The sequence below is a fragment of the Lepisosteus oculatus genome, chromosome 9 (assembly GCF_040954835.1).
Source record: "Lepisosteus oculatus isolate fLepOcu1 chromosome 9, fLepOcu1.hap2, whole genome shotgun sequence".
NCBI classification, from domain to species: Eukaryota; Metazoa; Chordata; class Actinopteri; order Semionotiformes; family Lepisosteidae; genus Lepisosteus; species Lepisosteus oculatus.
The window spans coordinates 8,280,327-8,301,966 of NC_090704.1; the positions used below are offsets into that span (position 1 = coordinate 8,280,327).

The following is a 21,640-nucleotide window of genomic DNA, read 5'->3' on the forward strand; positions in this document are numbered from 1 at the left end:
TGACCGACTGATTGATCGGTTGGGATGTGTCTGTGCCGACTTTAGCAAAGTGTGGACCGTGTCCCTAACCCAGTGGCTCCCAACTCTGGTCCTGCAGGGACACTCCGCCTTCAGCCAAATTTTTAATTGCAGCCAAACTTGTACCTTGTACCAATTTCTCGTTCCCTGGAATGTAACCAATCGGACCTCTGCAGAAGTGCTCAGTGTGGACATACAGTATATGATACAGTGTCACTCCCATCTTTGTCTGGTCATTGTTAGTTGTTAGTCAGGTGGTTGACTGGCATCAACCACCGAGACCAGTTGAGTCAGACATAATAGCAAGCAAGTGGATGAGAGACTGCATGAAGTTCTATATGCTGAACTTCTTGGAAACTTTAAGAGATCAGCTGGTCTGAAAACCACCCTATTCTCCTGGATCAGGGCTGGGAATCACTGCACTTGTCAACTGTCATACCAAGCAACAGTGCACAACTGGCTGACCACTATTCAGGGTAGATTGGGGGTTACTCACCCTAGGACTACTCAAATTCCACCAAAAGAAAATTACACTGTTGCTCTTGCAACCTTGGAGGCACCTGCAAGTTTGCTATGAAAGACGTGCTTCTCCTCTGGTCAAGGCAAAGTCACCTGCAAGGCACTGTCAAGACTGCTGCTTGTCTAAAGATGAGTGGCCAGGTCCTCCTCCACTCTTTGGAGAAGAGGAGCTGAAAAGTCTTACAAAAGGCTGTGAATACAAGTCAGTTAGGTGTAAATTCTTATTTGGTTTCAAAAAGGAAAAGAATCTGTCTCTGGTGTCAATGAGTTCTGAATTGTTGCTGGTGTGTGTAGCAAAAAATATTGAACACCTTTAATCTTTTTTATTTATCAGGCCTCCCTTGTATTGATGATAAATTGTGCCCTAGATTTCCCTCACTGGCATCTTTCACTTCAGTTGGCCTGTTTGAGTTTAATAAACTACTGTAATTTTAGCAAACAGGAATATAAATACCATTTTTGGAATGAAATTAATCTACAGATCAGTATTTTAATGAAGATTAAATGAAGATCTTGACTCTGTAGAGCCTGTTGTATGTAATGACAGCTCCCTTTCTGGCCTGGATGTGACTTGTAAAAGCCAGGAGATGAAAACTGGGAGATAATAACTCCTGGCAGATTTCTGTACTCTCTCAGCAAAATCTCTTCTTTTAATAGTGGATGTGTGAAACTGATTTATATCTAGTTTTTTAGGAGGTTATAATATTAGCTTTCCATTCCAATCAGTTTAGTAAGACCTTATGATACTGAGAAAAAAGCTAGCTTTCTTTGGCAGGTATACAGTTGCGCTTAAAGTCCTAGTTTTGAGCTCATAAATTTATTTTGTGAGCATTCCACATTAAAGAAAACTAAAGAAAACTGCTGTGGCAGAGGCTGAATTTTTTATTGATAGAAGTCAACATGGGTATTAATATAGTATGTACTACAGTTTATGCGTTTCAAAAATTATTTTAACAGCATAGAATCCTATCTGAAATATGACAAGGGCTCATGTGAAGACACATTTATGTTGTAGCACTGCAAATGTAGTTAACTTTATTTACATACTGTACAGGATTCTGAGGTTAATATACATTTCTTATCTTAATTTAAATTCTTAAATAAAAGTTCATAAGTCATTGGAATATTGCATTATATAAAAAGGATTTACTTTCAGCTTTGTAGTCTTTAGAAGTGCATTTCCTGATTTTTAATGAAAATGGCTCTTTTCACTTCTGTGTTTACCTGAAACATCATATTTTACCTATCCATATATTGTTGTTTCTTTGCATTTTTATTAATTAGTAGCATTGTCAGAAAGGTCCTTTACATTGTGTGTGGTGGTCTGTTCCATCTCTCTTTTACCATCAGCTTTTGTTTTCAAGTAAACGTTGTTGGAGTCAAATATCTTTGATTCCTTAGACAAAGTTGCGATCTAGCCCCCAAAACAGCTGTCCCAACAGCTTGAAGACAGCTAATTAGCACTTGCAGTGATGGCAGTCCTAGTCATTAGCTGGTCTTTGATGTCAGGCAGCTGACACAGGAAGGCAAGGGGTAGGAGAAACGATGCACTCACTGTTCGTTATCGAGTCTAGCAAACAGACTGGTTTTGACACTTGATCACAAAGGTCTCTTTGTAACAGGCACGGAATGTGATTTTCATTGAGTTGAGCCTTCTTATACAGTATGTAGTCTCAGTTATCAAAGTGTGAAAGGTAAATGCTCTCAAGAGATAGAGAGCATTAGTGATACAGAATTCTTCTCAGCTCTTTTAAGAAAAGAGATTTTCGCAAGAAAACACAAAGCCCTCAACTTCGCAGCATAACAGGGGCATCTTCAAGATCATGAAATATAGAAACTATTGGCTTCGGAGCATAGACTTTTAAAACTGAACACTTGAATGATGAAAGCTCAGGTATAGTAATAGGACTCGGACAAAAGATGAATTTATACTACACAATATGAACACCTTCAAGACATGGGGAGGAACATTACTCAAACAGTTCATAACCAGGTGATAAAATGTCATCACATTTGGACATTTTGTCTAATGTGCAAAGGAGACATGCCTCTTGTTTTTGTTGCGTCACTCAGTAAAATGCTTTTTAATGGAATAACATTCTCCTAGAGCATTTTGTGCAGCAAGAATACTTTATTCAAAGGAGTACAACTGAACCAACCAGCACCACTGTCCAAAAAATAGAAAACCATAACCATCTCACTGTATTCAATGATATCTTTATATTTCCGCCCAGAGCCCCCACAAGTCAGCGTCGACCCTAAGAATCAGACATTCATAGCTGGACAGGAAACCCGTATTCGGTGCACAGCAAGAGGATATCCCTCGCCTCATGTGGTTTGGACACACAATGACATGTTCATCTTGGGATCCAGCAGGTAACGCTCTCACTTCATCTGAATGCAGAATGGCGCAACTGTTTAGGTGATGGGTTTTCTTCCTGAAATGTTGGTTTTGAAAACTTTTAAGGCACAGATTGACCCTGGACGGGACTCTGATCATAAAGAACATGGTCCGGAAGGATTCGGGAGTCTATAGTTGCCTGGCTAGCAATGCAGCTGGAACAGACAGGCAGACCTCTGTACTTACATTCATTGGTGAGTCTGAGAAGAGATTATTGGTTGGAAATGACCCTGGTATCTAATCAGAAGTGAAATACAGTGTAATCTTTACCCAGTACGTCATGTCTATCCTATCCTTAATCAATATACCCTAAGAGCACTTGAATAATTAAGAATTAAAGAGCCAAGGTTGCCTATCCCTGCTATGCAAATTCTAGAGATATTGTCATTATTAAAAGGTTTTCTAACTACATTTCATATGTCCATCTTCTTTAATGAGTTTATTTTAAACATGTCAGTATTGGTTATAAAGTAAGTTACTAGTTTCTTTTGTTTTGTTTCTTATGAAAAATGCTTTGTCTGTTATTACAGAGGCTCCTCAGATAACTGTTGTCCAGCAGGCAATTCTGATTGGCCTGGGAGACACCACTATCATGGAGTGCAGAGCCACAGGGATCCCCTTGCCTGAAGTCCTTTGGTATAAAGGTGAGTAACATATTATCCACTCAGGGTGGCAACAAGAATATGAAGGTTCTATATGTGGTGCCATGCTGCCCAAGATTGGTCTTTGTTCTATGTAAAAAAGCCAGACTTAATTTGTCAGGGGCGACTGGTGGAATAGATCATTTCAGGGTTATTTCTTGACTTATATTGTGTTTAGTTTTTTAGTCCTCCCTTTTACCTTTGAAGCAGTCAGATTTACTGCACCATGCAGCTTAAGCCTGATGTTTACTGCTCTCACTGGACATTACGTCTGACAGGAAGGGTAACAGTGAACATAACCACTAGCTCGAACGAATTCCCTTCTTATTGCAAATGACCCTTATAGCTTTTCCCACAAACCTTTGCCAGCAGATCACCTCTTTGTGTCTCTACTTCTTTTGTGATTTTGACCATCTACTGGACATTATTTTCATTTATAGCTACAGAGACATTTTACTAGATTTGAGGGAAAGATAATCTAATTGATATGGGAGTACCAGTTTATATTTCAGTGCAAATTTAAATACAAGATGAAGGGCATAATTAAAGAGATCTTCAGGTAACTGACCCAGGTTGTCCCTGCAAACCCAACTGAATGAGCGCCAACATTTTTATTTACAAAATTATAAGTTGCTTTGGATACAAACATTGGCCCAAACAATGAACATCTTTCACAGAACAAAAGTAATCATTTTTAAGGTTCCAAAGAATAAGAGGCCATTCTGCCCATCAAGCCCATTTGGTAGCCAACAGCTAATTGTTCTGTGGATCTCATACAGACAGTGATCTCGAAGAAGCCAAGTTACTGGCTGGGTAGCTTGTTCTGTGACCCCTCACCATTTCTGTGCCTCCTGTTAAACGTTAAATGCATGCTCGCATATTTTGAGCTTCCTCTGGATTGTGTTTCAATGTTTTTTTTCTGAAGAAGTCCTCTAGGTTGACTTTATCCAAGCCTTTGAGAGCTTTGAGTACATGGGTTCCTCAGAGGTCCCCTTTGCGATGAGATAATTTGTTTTCTTTGACATCTTCGTCACCCGGTCTGCCACACTTTTAATGCCCGAGTGTTTATTGCGGTCGTGCAGGGGATCTCCAGCTCAGGCCATCATCATTTGTGAACATTGATGGTCTGCGAGGGATCCTGAGGATCAAAGAAACCCAAGACGAGGATGCCGGAGACTATACATGTGTGGCCATCAATGATGCCGGCACTGCCATGGGCAGAGTGACTTTAGATGTTGGCTGTAAGTCTTTAAGCAGGTGGTGATAAACATCAAGTGCTCTGGAGTTGGGAAGACGTGTGAGGCACTTACAGAATTTGCGTTTGGTATTTTTTTCGGCAGCCGCTCCAGAGTTCACTCAGGAGCCCTCTGACATCATGGCCGACATCGGCTCTAACATCACCCTTCAGTGCCATGCCCAGGGCTACCCTGAGCCCCAGATCAGCTGGAAGAGGGTGGACAACACCCATCTGTTCTCCAGGCGCTTTGCTTCCAGCACCATCAGTCAAAAGAGGGGTGGGAGTCTCACCATTAACAGTAAGTGGCTTGCTTGTTGGGTAAATCTAACATGGATTTGACATGATAATTCTGTTTATTGGCTTTGAATTTGCCTTCATCTCAATAAATTAGTGCACTTTAAATTTTATTTCAAATTTCTGTATTGTGCTTGACCTGGCTTTCACTATGGTATACTAAACGAAATGCTTATAAGGGAAGTTCAGGCATATTTGCTTATTGGTTAAAAGAGATATTGCTTAATTTTGTTGTACAGCTTGAAAATTGATCTAGACTATTTGACTTGCTGATGCACTCACTCTCAAGATTAAAGCTCTTGTTATTCCTCTTAGACCTCTGGGTTGATGATGAGACCACTTACATTTGTGAAGCTCAGAACCAGTTTGGGAAGATTCAGGCACAGGCCACAGTGACTGTCACAGGACTTGGTAAGAACACACAAGGAGAGCTTCTCTGCAAGTGCCAAATGGGTTATCTTTCAGTTTCACACTCTGCAAAGGCTAAAATATCCCTCTGTTAGGCTTAAAAATGAAACATGTTATATTATCGACCATTGTTCCTTAACAGACCATTACGCAGTGTCTAGTATGACTGTCTGCTAACAAAAACACCCAATTTATGCAACACATGTTGTGACCTGGAGCATTCAGACTAAATACAGGGGTTCCGAATCATAACCGTTCCTAAATTAATTCTGCTGAAGAAAGTCTGCAACGAAAATCTCCAAGGGAGTCATTTCTTAATTTATAGCCAGTTAAACATTCCTCTTTCCTTGTTATGTCTTTATGGCTGTTTGGCAATCAAACTGGAGTTTAGCACACCTCAATAAGCCAATAACATTTGTGACTTTTGACTATATTGTATTTAATACTGAACAGTTTACAGTCATTGAATTTGCTAAATCTGATCTAGAGTTAAATATATGTTTTCTTCATCCAATGAAGTACTGTATTGCACCTCAGTTTGACCATGGAAATATAATAGACTGCACGTTATAAAGAAAAAGTTACTAGTTTTCTTACTTCATGACCAAAAACTGTATAAAGGAAGCTCTCACACAAAAGAAATAGATTTTGAAATCACTGTATTTCATGTTTTGTTAAATGTAAGATGTACAGTAGTGCACTGAGCAAAGAAAACATGCAAAACTTGTTATACTGTAGACTGAACTGAAGTTACAGTCCATATTGTCTTTTTTGTCATATGTGGACTTTTTTTACTTTAAAAAAGCAAATGTTTGCGTAGAATCCTTTGTTTGCAGGGAGCTGTACAGAGAGCTTGTCAGTTTTGAATTACCTATAATATGCACTGAATGTACTTAAAATATGGGAATCGTGATGTTGGAATAGACGCAGTAATGAATTTTCCTGGCAGCTTTTGAAGGGTTGGAGAAGTCAGATGTGCAAAATAATGCAAAGAGTGCCATGCTAAAGCTGCAGAAAGAAGTGAATTATCTTCTGGTCCAGATGTGCAAAATGTTTTAAGCTGATATTTCTTTGTTTCAAAGAATTTAGGCTTGATATCAGGTGTATCAAATAATCCAATGGTATGTGTACAGCATTATATATTGTGATGATCAAAGAGCATTATGTGGATATAACATTCACATTTTGTATTTTTGAGAGGTCCTGTCTGACTATCTGCCTCTTTCTTCATACTTAAAAGTACCAATGCTAAGAAATTGTCACGTTTGTAGAATTCTTATATTCTTTGCATTCCAGGTTGATGTGTGTTTCACAGCCTCATTAACTGTTTAACAGGCCACTTGGATGTAGAGTGTAGCATATAGGGTAAAGGTTACTTGCAGAAGACCTTGCTATAAATTGGCATGGTTCCATACGTCTCAGAGACACAGAGACTGTTGACTGAGACCCCGGTGATTTAAGGTTTAATCCAGACCTGGGAAAATCACTTTTTTAAGTTTCAACCAGAGACGTGTTGTGAGCAACAATTGTGTACACTGTACAGCTTATGGATCTTGTAGCTGTTTGTAGACAGGTTGTGTGTTTTGTTAAATCATTTCTGTTTTGATCACAACACTTTTTCTAAAGGGACATATAAATATGGGCAACATGTTTCTATTAGGTAAATAAGGAGTACATCCTTTGTTTTTTTTTAAGATTCATGTTAAAAGGAACGGACTTATTTAAAGCCAGAATTATATTTATGGCTGCATTTCCATGCAATGTACTTCAAAAAGTGTACAACTTGCATTATAGTTCTTTTTAGGTTATGCTCCACTTAGAGAAACTGTGATTAATTAAAATTTTTTAAAGGCTTGAGCCTAGAGCTGTATCTGTTTAACTTACTAAGACAATCATACTAGCTCTTGAAAACATTCCTACAATAACTGGGCAAACTTATTGCACTGTTATTAATCCAAGCCTGCATGCACAACCAATAGTCTTTGCATAGGAAGAAAAACATCATTGTTCATACATCTGCCAGGCACAAAGAGTGATGAATTAGCAGTCCAGTATACAAACCCAGTTTGAACTCTATGAATGAATTCCACATCCATCAATTAATGACTGTATAGGTAATTCATTACATTTAAATGGCCAGAAACCTATAAATGAATACCTTTGCACGTCAGTGTACAGAATTACCCTATTTCTAGTGAAACATAAATACAACAGTGTTTATAGCAACCAGGCATCACAAAACTTAAGGGGATGTTCCTAGCTGGATCTTATCTTTGTGACAGGATGTGGAAACCATATGGAGCCCCCAAGCAAAGAGGGAGTGTCATAAGACATAAAATGCAGGGCTGGAAAACATTCTCCGGGGGGTGATTGGTAGCCAGGCTGAGAGGGAAGGAGAGAGTCCTAGGGAATGCAAAGACAAGCAATATCAATTCCAACTCGAGCGGTCGGGGAGCCCTGGATGGGAAAGGAGGGAGGGGAGTAGAATTTTTCATAACGGGCACAACTTTCTGGTGGCTCCCCCTACTCAACTCGCACACATGTCAAGTAAATTATCTATTGCAAATTAACATCTTGCTAGTCCACAGGAGGATAAGCAGCATTTTATTCTCTAAATGGAAAAAAAACCTAACCCTTTACTGTATTTTCCCCTCAATGCAGTGCGAAACTGTAAAACTGAACATTTCCATTTAAGAATTCGTCTGACTGTACATTGAAATCTAAGGGGACCCTGATGATACTGTTTTGTGGAGGAAAATGTATCATGGAAAATTGGCATAAATGTCCTAAAGTAACTAAAATGTTTTTTCTTCCAATGTCTTGTGGAGAAAAGAAGTACACTGTAAACTGCTAGCTCGATGGATGTGTAATGTTTAAGATTTCCAGTATGTTGCAAGAGGTAAATAAGTGACTGTTAATTCATGTTTTGTAAAATGTTGTGATAAAATATATACACCTGGACGAGGGCCGTTTGAATTATTGACAGTTTTACTTTGTATTGATGTCTTTAGTTCTGTGTAGCCTTGTCCAGGGTGTCTATGAACTGTAAAGTCTTAATGTGCTGTTGTGCTGTTTTTGCAGTGACTCCCGTGATTGGAATCAGTCCTGGAGTAGTTAATGTCATTGAGGGCCAACAGGTCACTCTGCCCTGTGTTCTGCTGGCAGGGAACCCTCTGCCTGAGAGACGCTGGCTCAGGAACAGTGGCGTGGTAGGAACTGAGGAAATTCTGTAACACAAAACCAAGAAGGACTGTGGAATTGTCTTCTTCCACTAGAGTGAAGGGTGAAAATGCCCGTGTCTGTGCAAACTGATGTGTAATTGTGACTATATGACTGTTGGACATACAGTATATCCCTGTGACTTCAGAGTGCCCTCGCAAAGTCTAAAATCTGTCTTGTGGACCCAAATCAAGAAAGGCTAGTCACTCAATCAGAAAAGACACAGGAACATTAGAAAGGTTACAGAAGAAAGCAATCCAAATCATCCATAATTTTGTTTGCTTGTCACTAATTGATATAAGATATATTATAAATAGGATATAATCTAGCTGTTTCTTAAAAGAATCCAGGGTTTCAATGACTTAGTTGGGCAGCTTGTTCCAGTCCCCCACAACCCTTTGTCAAAAAGTGCCTCCTCCTATCAATTCTAAATGTGTTTTCCCACAGTTTTCACTGGTGTCCTCTGCTTCTTGTTTCGCTGTTGATTCTGTTTACCCTCGGGCAAACCTTACCACTGCCTTTGAAGAGTCATAGTACTCATAGTCACTCTGCTCAAAACTAAAATGATTCTGTTCTTTTAAGCTGTCAGTGAGGGACATTCATTTAGGCCTAGGAATGTCTCTGGTTGCTCTTCTCTGGACTGTTTCCAGGGCAGGAATTTCTTTCTTTAGTTTGGTTATGGAAATTGTACACAATGTTCCAAATGATGTCTTGCAAGGGCAGTGTACCTTTTTTCAACTTTACTTCCCTTTTAATGATTAACTTTTAACGGTATATCTCAACATTTATTTTACCTTCATTATTGCTTGTCCACATTGTATAAAAGATGTAAATGATGAGTTTGTAGACAGGTAAACACCTATCTTTTTGGAAGTAACCTCATCAAGCTCGGTATTTACCTTTTTGTGCTACCTGCTACCTGTAATCTTCTACACTTCAAATAGGTACAGTAGCTGCATCAGTATGCATAGGCTGCAGAGGAACAAGTAAAGGTTCAATCCATGCTGGAAAGAGAAGAAAAGAAACACAATGTTTTGGCTGTGGAGCCTTCTTCAGGTGTGGAATAAACCTTTACTTGTTCCTTTGCATCTTCTATACTTGTTTACATTTACCGGGTATTTGCTCAGTCTTGAATTTTTAAACATTTTCTTGGTGGCTTCTACAAGGTAGTAGTCATCTGCACACCTGACAAGTTTACTATCGCTATCTAAATAATTTTTATAAATTCAAAATAATTTATATAAATTCAAAAGAATAGTGGTCCTAGAATAGAACTGAAGTAACACAGACATGTTAATTAAATCATCCCAGGTTGAGCACTAACCCCTTAACACACATAGTACTTTTAATCTGACAAACCTTATATCAAAGGGACACCAAGATTGTAAATTGTTAGGACCAAATATTTAAGACAGAAAAGCTTTTCAGGAAACATAAACCTAGAATCCAGAGAGCAATGCCAAAATGGCCGCATTTCAGTTGTGTGTCTTTTTCTGTCTACATCTGCAATGCTGTTTTTTCCTTCTTCCTAAAACATACTGTAGGAAAAGCATTTAGTGCAATGATTGCATTGACTCATTCCGTAAAGAAATGTCCCTGAATTTAAAAATGAAAGCTTTAGACATTAGAACAACCGCATCTCATTTCTTTGTTTGCAAAAGTGGCTAATCTCTGGTCCATTTTAAAACGATGGTCGCCTCAGTTTTCTTTGAATTGTCCCCCCTTTTCTTCCCCAGCTCAATCCGACACCTTATATTACAATCCGCCGAGATGGAAGTCTTCATATTGAACATGTTCGCCTGCAGGATGGGGGAGAATATACCTGCATAGCCAGAAATGTGGCTGGCACCAGCAACCACACCACCACTGTCAACATCTTTGGTACGCCTGATTAGCTCCTAAGTGTCACTGTTTCTTCCACTTCCATGAACAGGGGAGAATATACCAGTCTGCCATTGACAATGTGTCTGATTTATTGGGGTTTAACACTGCCATTCTATAAACCATGAGTGAGCCTCCTTCTGCTTTGCTTATCTCGTGTGTCTGTGCCTTCCACTTGGGTAATTTTACTTTTGTTTGTCCAAGCCTTCCAGTTTCCTTTTATTTTTCTACCACTCATCAGCAGGATGTTCCTACAGTACATAACAGTGCTGTTCTGGAGGCTTTTGAGACTATCCAAGCTCATTACGAACTGAATCATTGCACAAAAGCAAGCAAAACACGGTTGTGGACATCTTGCATAATTCTCATATTTGTGTGCATAGTATAAATCCAATTATGGCATCCATAATCAGTAATAAGGTTGCTGAAGCAACAAAATTGCATTTGTGTTTGAAAAATGATTCTTAAAACAGCAGAGTAAGAACTCTAATTGCATTTTACTTCTAAGGGAAATTCGCAATTCTTCTCCCAGTTTCCACCTCTGATGTTTTCTGCAGATCGCTCTGTACTTATTAGTAAAACAGAAATAGTGACTGACAGTGAGGGGGGAAAAAAGGTTGAAGAGATGAGGGAATATCTCGCAGTGTAGTTCCATGTGCTCTCTCATTTGTTTAAGAGCGACATTTAAACATTCTGAATGGGTGTTTAGATTGACAGGGTAACGTTTTCACATGAAACCACTTTGCCCTGGCTAATGTGAATTGCAGCAGATTAATGTAACATTTCCTTGTTTTGGAAAATCTTTTACCACACACAGACCTGATGCAAAGATAAATAGAATCTTGAAACTGTTCTGCAGATACCTCCTAATGACATTTCCTCCTTACAGAGATGTAAGTAGTCCGATCCTTGTGGATCCAGCTTACATGGCTTTCTTTCCAGGAGAGCCAATATTCCAGAGTGGATAAAGCCTGAGAAAATGATCAAAAAAGATGAACAAAAATATTGAATGGATGTTTTGGAAAGCTTTTCTCCAGTGCAAAGTTTGTTAAACTTTTTCAGTCTTCATGAAGAAACTAGGTGAAGGTGCAAGTTTAATTGGAAAACATTCACTTGTACAACTGCATTGTACTGTATATCTGCTGATTTGTCTGCAATATCTTTGGGGACAGTTTTGTGTTTTGATGAAAATCAATCCTTGGATATCAGGGGTGCAGTTTGGCATCATGTCACTAGCCTATTGTCTGTATTTCTAGTTATCCCAACCATTCAGCATGGACCGCAGGTATTCAGCACCATTGAAGGAGTCCAGATAACACTCCCATGCAGAGCAAGTGGAGTGCCAAGGCCCGACATTACCTGGTCAAAGGTAAATTTAAATTATGTGATTATTATATTTAAAACATTTTCTCTTTTGAAGTCTTTTTTCATCCTTCATCACATAACAAATATAAATCTAAAGGTATATATCAAATAAATTTGTATGAAATATTTTAAATTTTATTATCTAGATCCAGATGTTCCCATGACAAAATGTCTCTCATGTCTGCAGGAATAAAAGGGAGAGTACTGTAGTTTCTGATGAGGAGGTATTTGTATTAGTATTGGTGATACTTCCTCTGAATGTAAGGATAAATGCACAGACAGACAATCTTCTGGATGAAGTATGTGTTAAACCTTAGATCAAACACAGACCAGGTCATCAGGGACTTCATTCAAGCCAAAGTGATATGTCATGGAGCAAAGCCCTCACAGTTAATAAAACACAAAAGGCATAAAAGCTCTTGGACATGATGTTGAACTTCTTTCACTGAGTTTTTCAGAAAGGTTATAATTACCTGGCCATGCCCGGTAATACAGTTACTAATATACAGAAATGAATGACTAGTTAAGGTCTTCTTTTATAGAAAACAAAATATTAGTTAAATACATACCTTTTAGGATTGGAATACTTGGATGACATTTTCATACACTTGTATGATTAATGGCCCTGGGCCTTCTGGTGTAACTGATAGTATTAGGAGTTATGAAATAATATCTATTGAATGGGAAATTTGGCCATTCAATTCAAAAAAAGTTTTGCATTACATTCTAAGACAATGCCTTAGTTTGACCTATTTTGGGAAGACTCCGAATATTCTTTTTTTTAGTAGTGCTCCATGTAAAACTCATTTCCAGACTTTTACTTTCCCACATTTAGGCACATACTGTATGTCAAAGCGCACAGTTATTGTTCCACTGTGACACCAGTGTCTTATGCAGCTTTATCTAATTTTCATCTCCTAAAGTGCATCCTGTTTGAACAATGGTAGAAGACAGGTTCAGTAATAAAGAGAACACACTGCAGTAAATCCACTTGGAGCAGTAAGAATGTTTTTTTCTACTTAAGCATGCAGGTTTGTTTCTGCGGCTGGTACAAATTTGCACTATTAAGCTCAATGAGACATTTGAGGCAAATGAAACTCTAGACTTTTAAGTTCAGCACCAGCTGTTGAATTGGTATGGTTCTGTTGCCTTCCTTTTTCAGTATAAAAGCCTCATTCCATATGAAATCCTGCGTTGAAAGTTACGATGTATCTCACTCTGCACTGGAGAAGCAAACCAGCATTAGGAACACAAAGAATTAACTGGCTTCCCAGAAAACTCAAATAAACCCTATTTTCGTTTGTTGTTTAAATCATCTGGATCTTTTTAATACCATCTTAACATAAAATGATGAATATTTTTGCTGTTTATTTAACTTGCAGTTTTACATCCGTTATGCTTTTATCAAGCTGCTAACTTCAAGTTAAATAAGATATATGTCTTTGGAGCAAGAAAACGTGTTAGTATGAGTGACAAAACTTATTTAAAAAAGAACAATTGCGTTTGTTGAAAGTTGTTTGCGTGAATGTGATTTTATAACATCTAAAAATCTGTGTCACTTTTTAGTTACTCAGTCGTTTTAGCAATGTCAATAAATGCCCCTATGTTCAGAGAACAGCAGCTTGCTTCTATATAGTAAATGTTGAATGTAAACCACATTGACCTCTATCAATCTGACAGTATAACTCTGAGATATGGAAGAGCAAGTAACACAAGTGTTTTTCACATCTCACTGGTGCAGTTTTTAATTTGAAACTAATGCTTTTTTCACTCGGCTGCTTAGTTTACTTGTAACATAACATGTGGGAAGCTAATTTGAGGATGAGGAGTCAGCCAGAGTTAAGAGAACTCAGTAATGTATGGGAACAAGAAGAAAGTCCAGAAATGACCAAACTGATAATCTTTCATATACAGTACATGAACCAAGTTGTAGATTTGAAGCCTTCATAGAATAGATCCAAGAAACAAACGTACATACAGTATGTTACTTCTTTACTTTAGACAATGCTGTTATTTATCAGCACGTTGGTATAAACAGTAGAATATTAAGGGTCATCCACTTCTGAACCATAGTATGTTTTATTAACTTCTTTAGCAGTAACCATAGGGTGGGACTCCCATTCAAGAATTTCCCATTTTCAAATAATACAACTACATCAAGTCTAAGAAAATATCGCCTGATATTACTAAAAAAATTGTCTTGCTTAGAAAACACATCTTATTTTGATTAGTTAAAACTGTTTAAGTATTCCAAAACAAACCAAGCAATGGATTGTGTTCAGTATGAGACATATTAAGAGACATATTATCTAGTCTTGGGATTTTGGCATACTAATACTGTAAAGCACTGACACAATACTGCTGTGTACTATGTGTAATACTATAACTGTGCTCTTAATTTTCTCTTGATGTTGTCAGTTATATTGCCATACACCACACTACTTAATCCAGGGAAAATAACCTCCAAAGAACATCTGGATACTCACCACTGAGAAGTTTTTTGCTGAGCAGTAAAACGTCTTGGGTGGAACTCAGTGCATCAGATGGAAGAAGCTGCTGTTTATCCAAAGTAGAAGCAGCCACAGAAGCAGGATACATGAGAACATAATGAAACAGAGGAGAACCGACAATGCTTTAAAGTACTGTTTCAGCCTCTCTCCTGTACTAATGACTGTTTCTGTTCTGTTTTGAAGAGGGGGGCACTGATCGACCTCAGTGGCAGTGCCTTTTCTCTGGCCCCGGATGGCAGTCTGCACATTGCCTCGCCCACAGGGGAAGAGTCGGGCGAATTTGTGTGCACAGCGACTAACGCTGCAGGCTACAGTTCCAGAAAAGTACAGCTCACTGTGTATGGTAAGGGAATATTTCCTACCAGTCTCCTACAGATGGACACGCCACCTCACACAAAAAGCAGTCATTTCGGTCCAACTTGGCTTAATCAGCACCTGTGCTCATTCAGAGCACTTGCTTGAACCATTAAGTCCAGATGTGGGTAGTTTGAATCTGGTCATTAGCTGACTGTGATTGAGGTTCTCTAAGCTGTAGTGCCCAATTGACAGCCTGCCTGAAAAGTCCCTGTGAGTTGGCAGTTTGATCATTGAGAGCTACATCCCTCCTCCAATCAGTGCTAACTGTGATGAGGGCACCTACAGTACTGGGGGGTGGGTAGGGGTAAAAGCAAGAGAAAATGCATTTAAAGCAGCAGAAAGTGACTCCTTCCTTTCTCTTGTGCTGATAGAAAGATCACAGCAAGAGGTCAAGAATCTTGACAATGGGTTTTTAAAAGGGAGAGTTTAAACACGATTAATAATTATTTTCCCTAAAGTATTCTGAAGGGCGGCCTGCTATTAATGTTCTTTTAACGTGTTCTTGAAAACTTTTTTCCATGCCGATCTTTTTAATGTGTAAGGCTTGCCATGTCTGTTTATCCAGTGAAGCCCAGGGTGTCTGTCCCTGGTGGGAGGCGGGAAGGTGAGGCTGAGGGAGATGGATTACTGGAGATTTCAGTGACAGCAGGAGAAGGTGTGATTCTACCGTGTGAGGTCCAGAGCGTCCCTCCACCCATAATCACCTGGGCAAAGGACCGACAGCTCATCTCCCCTTTCTCCCCTAGGCAAGTTCATATTTTAACAAAATACCATTTCTTGCATGTTGCTATTAAGACATAAATGGAAAGTTATACTTTTTGTCTAAATCTTCATGGCTTATATGGTATTAACTCAGCAGATTGAAGATACTCATCAGAATGCCATAAGCACTACTCTGTACTGCAGTGAAAGTATCATGCATTGCAGCTTTATTGTACAACTCTTGCCATATCATGCACAAGGGTTTTCATTGTACTGCAGAAAAATTAACCATTGTGTGAAACCAAACATTTTTTCTCACTGTCCTTGGCTCCAGGTATTTTCCAGTTTGTCTCTAAAAAGTACTGATATTGGATTTATTCATCAGATTGTGTCCATATGTTTGGGAGGGATGTTAAACTGACATCAGAATTCATACAGCTTTCCAGGATTTATTTTAGCTGCCAGTGAAATAAGCAGTAGTTGCTGTTCATTTGGCAGATATGCAAGCGAATAGGTGTGGCTGAGACAAGCATTGTCTGGAGGCTTGAGACATTGATGTAATAGGTAATTGCTAAACCTTTCAAACTTGCAGTAAACTTACTGTGCAGTACAATGTGCTGAGGATGATCAGTCAGCCAACAGAGGCATTGTGCCATACAGCAATTTGTCAGAACACTATCCATTGTATGGTGTTTTATGATGTTGGGTGTTGTAGAATAGTCTTCAGCATTTCACAGGGCACGCATGCTCATAGCAGAAGTTAATTTCTCTCAGTTGAAACTTGTAAAACCCATTTGGGAAAAACTCATATGGTTGCATTTTTAGAAATGTGTAGTTCAACTTGTAAACCTTACATTTTACTTTTGGTTAAAGATATGTTTGTTGCTTGCCAGGAAGCAGAAAACAACTGCTCTAACTCAAATGGTCAAAAGTAAAACATTATCCTTTCAAGTACTGTTCCTTCTCGAATTCGAAATTAATTGTAATTCAAGATAAATGCTATGTAAGTCTTGTGCGTGTGCTTTAACTTACAGGCACACCCAGCTGAGCTCTGGGTCCATGAAGATTATTGAGACCCGGGTGTCGGACACTGGGATGTATCTGTGTGTCGCTACAAACATAGCGGGCAACGTCACTCAGGCAGTGAAACTCAGTGTCAACGGTGAGGATGATCATTTCTGCAATTTTTGATTTTTCTAACTTTTTTAATTTAATTCCTAATAAAAACTAATACATGTTATTCCTTGAAGTATATTTCCCATTCAAATGAGTGAAAGGTTGCGTTATTTCTTTGAAGAAAGTTTGAACCCTAACCCTAACCTGCCCAAATCCTTAGATAAAGTTAGGGTGAGGATTCCTACAAAACGTAGAGGATGTTTGATGGTATGGCAGATATGAAATTTAGGAAATGTGATATTTCAGTGTTCACATTTTTTTTTCTTACATAAATGGCATTGCCCTAAAAGGGAATGATGTCTTTAATTCCCCCAAAAGCAAAGGCAAATGTATCAACAATGGTAAAATTCTGTTTTTTGATAAGTATTCTGTTATTGGACATTTCATGTTGAATAGTGTTCTCAATGAGCATGGTTTAAGGCTTAACCAGGGTAAAAGGCAGGGTAAAACCCAATAAAGTTTGGCTGTATGTGTTAATATGCCAGTGCATTCAATGTCAAATGCAAAAATGTGAAAAGTATAATCACTTCCTTTCAAACATTTGCTCTTAGGGCAATTTAGACAACATTCCCTTTTAGGGCAAGGTAGTGTATAGAGCCATAAACTGTATGTGAAGATAACATTGAAATATCACCTTTCCTAAATTTCATATCAGCACTAAAACACAGCCGTGACATCAGAAATTGTGTATGATTTGTAGGAATCCTAACCCTAACCCTAACTAAGGGTTTGGGTAGGTTAGGGTTCAGACTTTCTTCAAAGAATTAATGCAACCTTCCTCTCATTTGAGTGGAACATATACTTCACTGCATCAAATTATTAGTCTGAAATTGGTCTCCTCCAGTGTGGTTCCAGTATGGGACATTTCTCCCTTGGATTTGCTACAAGACAAATGGCTCAGAAGTGGGAAGGTCGAAGGATTCTGATCCAAGACTTCACTCTCAACTGTGTAGGGTCTTGAGCCAAGGTTTGATAAAGCACGCAAATTGCTATTCCAAATTCCAAACGAAAAATAATTGGAAAATATTGAGTTCAATTATTCTTAAAAGTGTTTCGGAAGGTCCATTCATTTCCAACACAATGTCTATGCAGATACTCTGCGGGACTGGATTATCTTCATAGTTCTTTTAGCCAGCAAACTGCAAATAATAAAAAGCAAAAGCTATGCCCCCTGGTCTGCCAAAACAAAAAGTGGATTACCACATCAAATTAAGTTAAAATCGCTTCGTCAGATCTTTTATTTCATTCTGGGTTTAGTGTTTAAGAGTTTCCATTTGATTTCAATAAGATACTGCACAGTGTATTACTTTTAGTTAACCATTATAAACCTATAAAATTATTTTCTTTTATGCTAATACAGAGTGGGAAAGAAAGGCAAGTATGAGCTAATCTCATTCACTTGGGTGGCCTCATGTGGAAGATTGCTGTGTGTGATGGCAGCAGATCAGGAAGGAAGGAATGGACCATGTTCTCTAATTTTAGAATCAAGCCTGCATATATTATTTCAGATTTTAGCCCTTAGCCCTTAACTGAAGCATTAAGACTGACCTACTTTTAAATGGCTTTAGGAAAACCTAAGGTAGAGTAGAATCTCTTGGTCCCAGCTTTTCCCCGATCTTTAGAACTCATTTTTCAGTAGGACTTTTTCTCTCACCTTAGTCACTTGTTGAACTTCACTTGCCTGAGTGCTTTTCTGTCTCGGCGAAAGGTAATGTTTAAACTGGATCTTTTTTCTGGTTTCTGTTATAATTAGACTGCTACTTAATTTGTGATATTGCATAAAGCTTCTTTTACTGCAGTTTCTAAGAGTTCACTGGGGCTGCACTACAGAACACAGAACTGAATGTCTGTGGATGTCACAGAATCTCAGAACGTGATCTTTAGACACTGACATCAAATCACTTTCAAATTCTAGGATTCCTGATTTCACTCCCTTCTGAAGCATTAAAGTTCACATGTACTGTATCTCATACTACTACTGTACATATGAACTGTTTACTGGGCTATTTTCGTGCTAGATCACTGATATCCAGTATCCTTTGTACCATCTTATAACATCTAACATTAACCTGTTGTTTAATTTGCAACACTGAGAATTCAGGAATGTGGCTTATTTTCAATTCAATGAGGTCTTCTTGAGGTCAAAACATTGAACCAGTATATTTGGGTTTTAAGGAATTCATACCTGGAAAACCTTCTCATATGTCTTCTGTAGTCTTCTGCAATAGGATCATTTTTAAATGATTTCTGTATGAGTGTTTATTTATCACAAAGGTCTTTGTGTTATGCAGAATATTGCTACCATATTTTATCACTTATAAATAAAGAAATAATAGATATTTCTTTCTAACAATGCTTTTTGAATTTTAACTAGTTGTGATAGAATTTGGTGAGACCATTGGTGAAAACCTAACTACTGTACAGTATGTGAATGGGAGAAAAGAAACACTGCAAATGTTACCTGTTAATGTCTTTTCAGCTTGTGTCACTGGACTCTAAACGGGCTTCCAAACTGTATCTGCTCATAAAACTCAAACAGAATTTTTCCTGTTATAGCAGTTTGACTCAATTAGTTCAATATGGAAAATCTAACCATACATGTTCCAGAAGTACAGTGGTAATTTCCTGGATAGCTATTCCTAAAACATAAAACTATTAGGGGGGAAGGATGTTTTAATTCAGGTTTCAACAGTTTTTAAGTTTGCTTGAGTGTATTTTGAGGATACCAGCAAATAATTTAGCCTTTTTGCAAAACTGTACAAATATTAGAAAAAATTGAAGTTGGTATCATGCAATAAGAAAGGTGAACGACCAGTAGATTAAATTTCAAAAGTCTCCGTTTTACTGATTTCTTTACAAGACTTTACAATAGCATTTATGCTTTTTTCAAAAGTGGAATCTGAATAGTCACTGCATCTGGTACAACACTTCAACAGCGTTGCTCAGAACATTTATGAGCACCTATAAATATGAATTTAAAAAAAGCCAACAGGGAAAACATTTTACCTTTCTAAAGTAAAGGAATAATAAAAAACATATACTTGGTTCTCTTTTATTTTTGTTTGAAAGACCTGGATGGAAGTGAAATTCTTTTCGGAACCAAACATCAGCAATGCCAAGCCCTTCTTAGCCTTGCTTTCTTCACACGATGATTGACGGAGTTAATGCTGCTGGCCCATAGCTCCAGGGTCCTAGGTGTGATTCTGGCTTTGGCCTCCTGTCCGTGTGGAGTTTGCTTGTTGTCTCCATTTTCTTGTGAGCTGTCGTAAGGTGCTCGAGTTTCCTCCCGGCTCCTGGAGACAGGCATCTTAAGTTTTATGAGCTACAGTAGCTACGTTAAATGGTTCCTTTCGGGCACGGTTTTCTTCCTAGTTTGCGTACAAGGATATAACACTTACAAATGTGAAAAAGCCTTGTTGCTTATTTTTGGAATTGCCTATATTCAAGTCTGGAGATTCCCAATTCCTCAGCTGCTCTTCAGCCAACAAGTCCACATTTGTGTTCTTAACTTATTTTATTCAGTACAATGTATACACATTGTACAGCTGTGCATTTTACTGAAGCAATCTGAGTGCAGTACTTTGCTCATGGGTAAAACAGAGGCCCCCCCACCCAGGATGTGAACCCTCAATATGTTAGATAGAAGTGCAGAGCCCTAGTTGCTTTTTTCAAATCGTCAACGTTCTCGGCCACAGACAGCTGCTTCACCCTTCGCCCCGGCCTTAAGACTTGATCAGCATGGCGTAGCTACGTATGTAACATTATTGTCATGTGACTACAATTGAAACAAATAAGCATAAAGGGCCAGAGGGGCCTCCTCTCACTTACAGTCAGTCTGATGCTGGCAAAGGGAAAGTGGTTTGAAAACTAATTGGTTGCTTTTTTTCCTTTTGAATAATCCAGTGCCTCCACGTATCCAGGCTGGTCCACGGGTCATGAAAGTACAAGTGGGCAACACAATTGACATCCCATGCATTGCCCAAGGGTTGCCCAAACCTCTGATCAGATGGCTTAAGGATGGCAATGCCCTGCAGCTAGAAGGGACCCAGTACAGCAGCTCTCCAGAGGGGACTCTCACAATCAGTGGGGTCAGCCTGGTAAACGATGGGATCTACACCTGTGTTGCCAGCAGTGTGGCCGGACAGGATGAAGCAGAAATCCAGCTAGAGGTCCAAGGTTGGCAACTCACGTGCTTCACACTTAACTCCTTGGTCATTTTTAACGCTACAAAAAAACAAACAGATTGGGGTTCTTCTCTTTAAAAATTTAAAGTATTCTTACCAGAAACATTCAGTTGCACAAAAATGGGCGAAATTAATATTAATAAGCTTTAAGAAATCTCCCTGTAACTTGTTTTTGGATTCTTACAGTCCAATATCCAATATCAAACCAATATCTAGAAGATAACTTAGAACAAGGAAGACCTTTGGATTTCTATAGAACATCTCCCATTCAAGATGCAGTTCAATCAATGATATGATCAATCATAGTTAGATTTCTGCCATGCATTTAGTCTCAAATGACCGCAAAATAACTGATATATAACTGATATATAGGAGGAACGTCCATTGTCCATAAATTATAAGAAGTGTTGCCACATGAACGTTTCCTTGTGATAAATTCAAGGTCATTATGAGTCTGGTAAAAGCAGGCTACCTAATGTGGATTGTATGACTGTTTTCCTCCTTTAGTTCCACCAGTTGTTGAAGATCTAGAACCTCCATACAACACTCCTTTCCAGGAGAGGGTGGCCAACCAGCGCATTGCCTTCCCCTGCCCTGCTAAAGGTAAGATCTGGACAACGTTATTCCAGATTTCCTTTCTCTTTAATCACATTAATTCTACATTACACCCATTCGCTGTTAAAGAAGAGAAACAATATTAAATGAAACATCCTGCAGAACCTGGAACA

The 21,640-nt window shown here is 38.5% G+C and overlaps 1 protein-coding gene across 2 annotated transcripts in view; it reads left to right on the forward strand.

Annotated features, from left to right (window-relative positions):
• The window catches only part of hmcn1 (hemicentin 1), a 110,701-nt gene that overhangs the window by 41,911 nt on the left and 47,150 nt on the right, over positions 1 to 21,640 (forward strand). For both annotated transcript variants that reach the window (XM_069194069.1, XM_069194070.1), the window contains exons 12-25: positions 2,772 to 2,913; positions 3,005 to 3,132; positions 3,469 to 3,582; positions 4,662 to 4,820; positions 4,920 to 5,114; positions 5,426 to 5,521; positions 8,600 to 8,727; positions 10,474 to 10,618; positions 11,875 to 11,987; positions 14,677 to 14,836; positions 15,416 to 15,596; positions 16,587 to 16,714; positions 20,632 to 20,904; positions 21,420 to 21,515. In XM_069194069.1, coding sequence (XP_069050170.1) covers positions 2,772 to 2,913; positions 3,005 to 3,132; positions 3,469 to 3,582; positions 4,662 to 4,820; positions 4,920 to 5,114; positions 5,426 to 5,521; positions 8,600 to 8,727; positions 10,474 to 10,618; positions 11,875 to 11,987; positions 14,677 to 14,836; positions 15,416 to 15,596; positions 16,587 to 16,714; positions 20,632 to 20,904; positions 21,420 to 21,515 — 2,058 coding nt within the window. The remainder of the gene's footprint in view (positions 1 to 2,771; positions 2,914 to 3,004; positions 3,133 to 3,468; positions 3,583 to 4,661; positions 4,821 to 4,919; positions 5,115 to 5,425; positions 5,522 to 8,599; positions 8,728 to 10,473; positions 10,619 to 11,874; positions 11,988 to 14,676; positions 14,837 to 15,415; positions 15,597 to 16,586; positions 16,715 to 20,631; positions 20,905 to 21,419; positions 21,516 to 21,640) is intronic.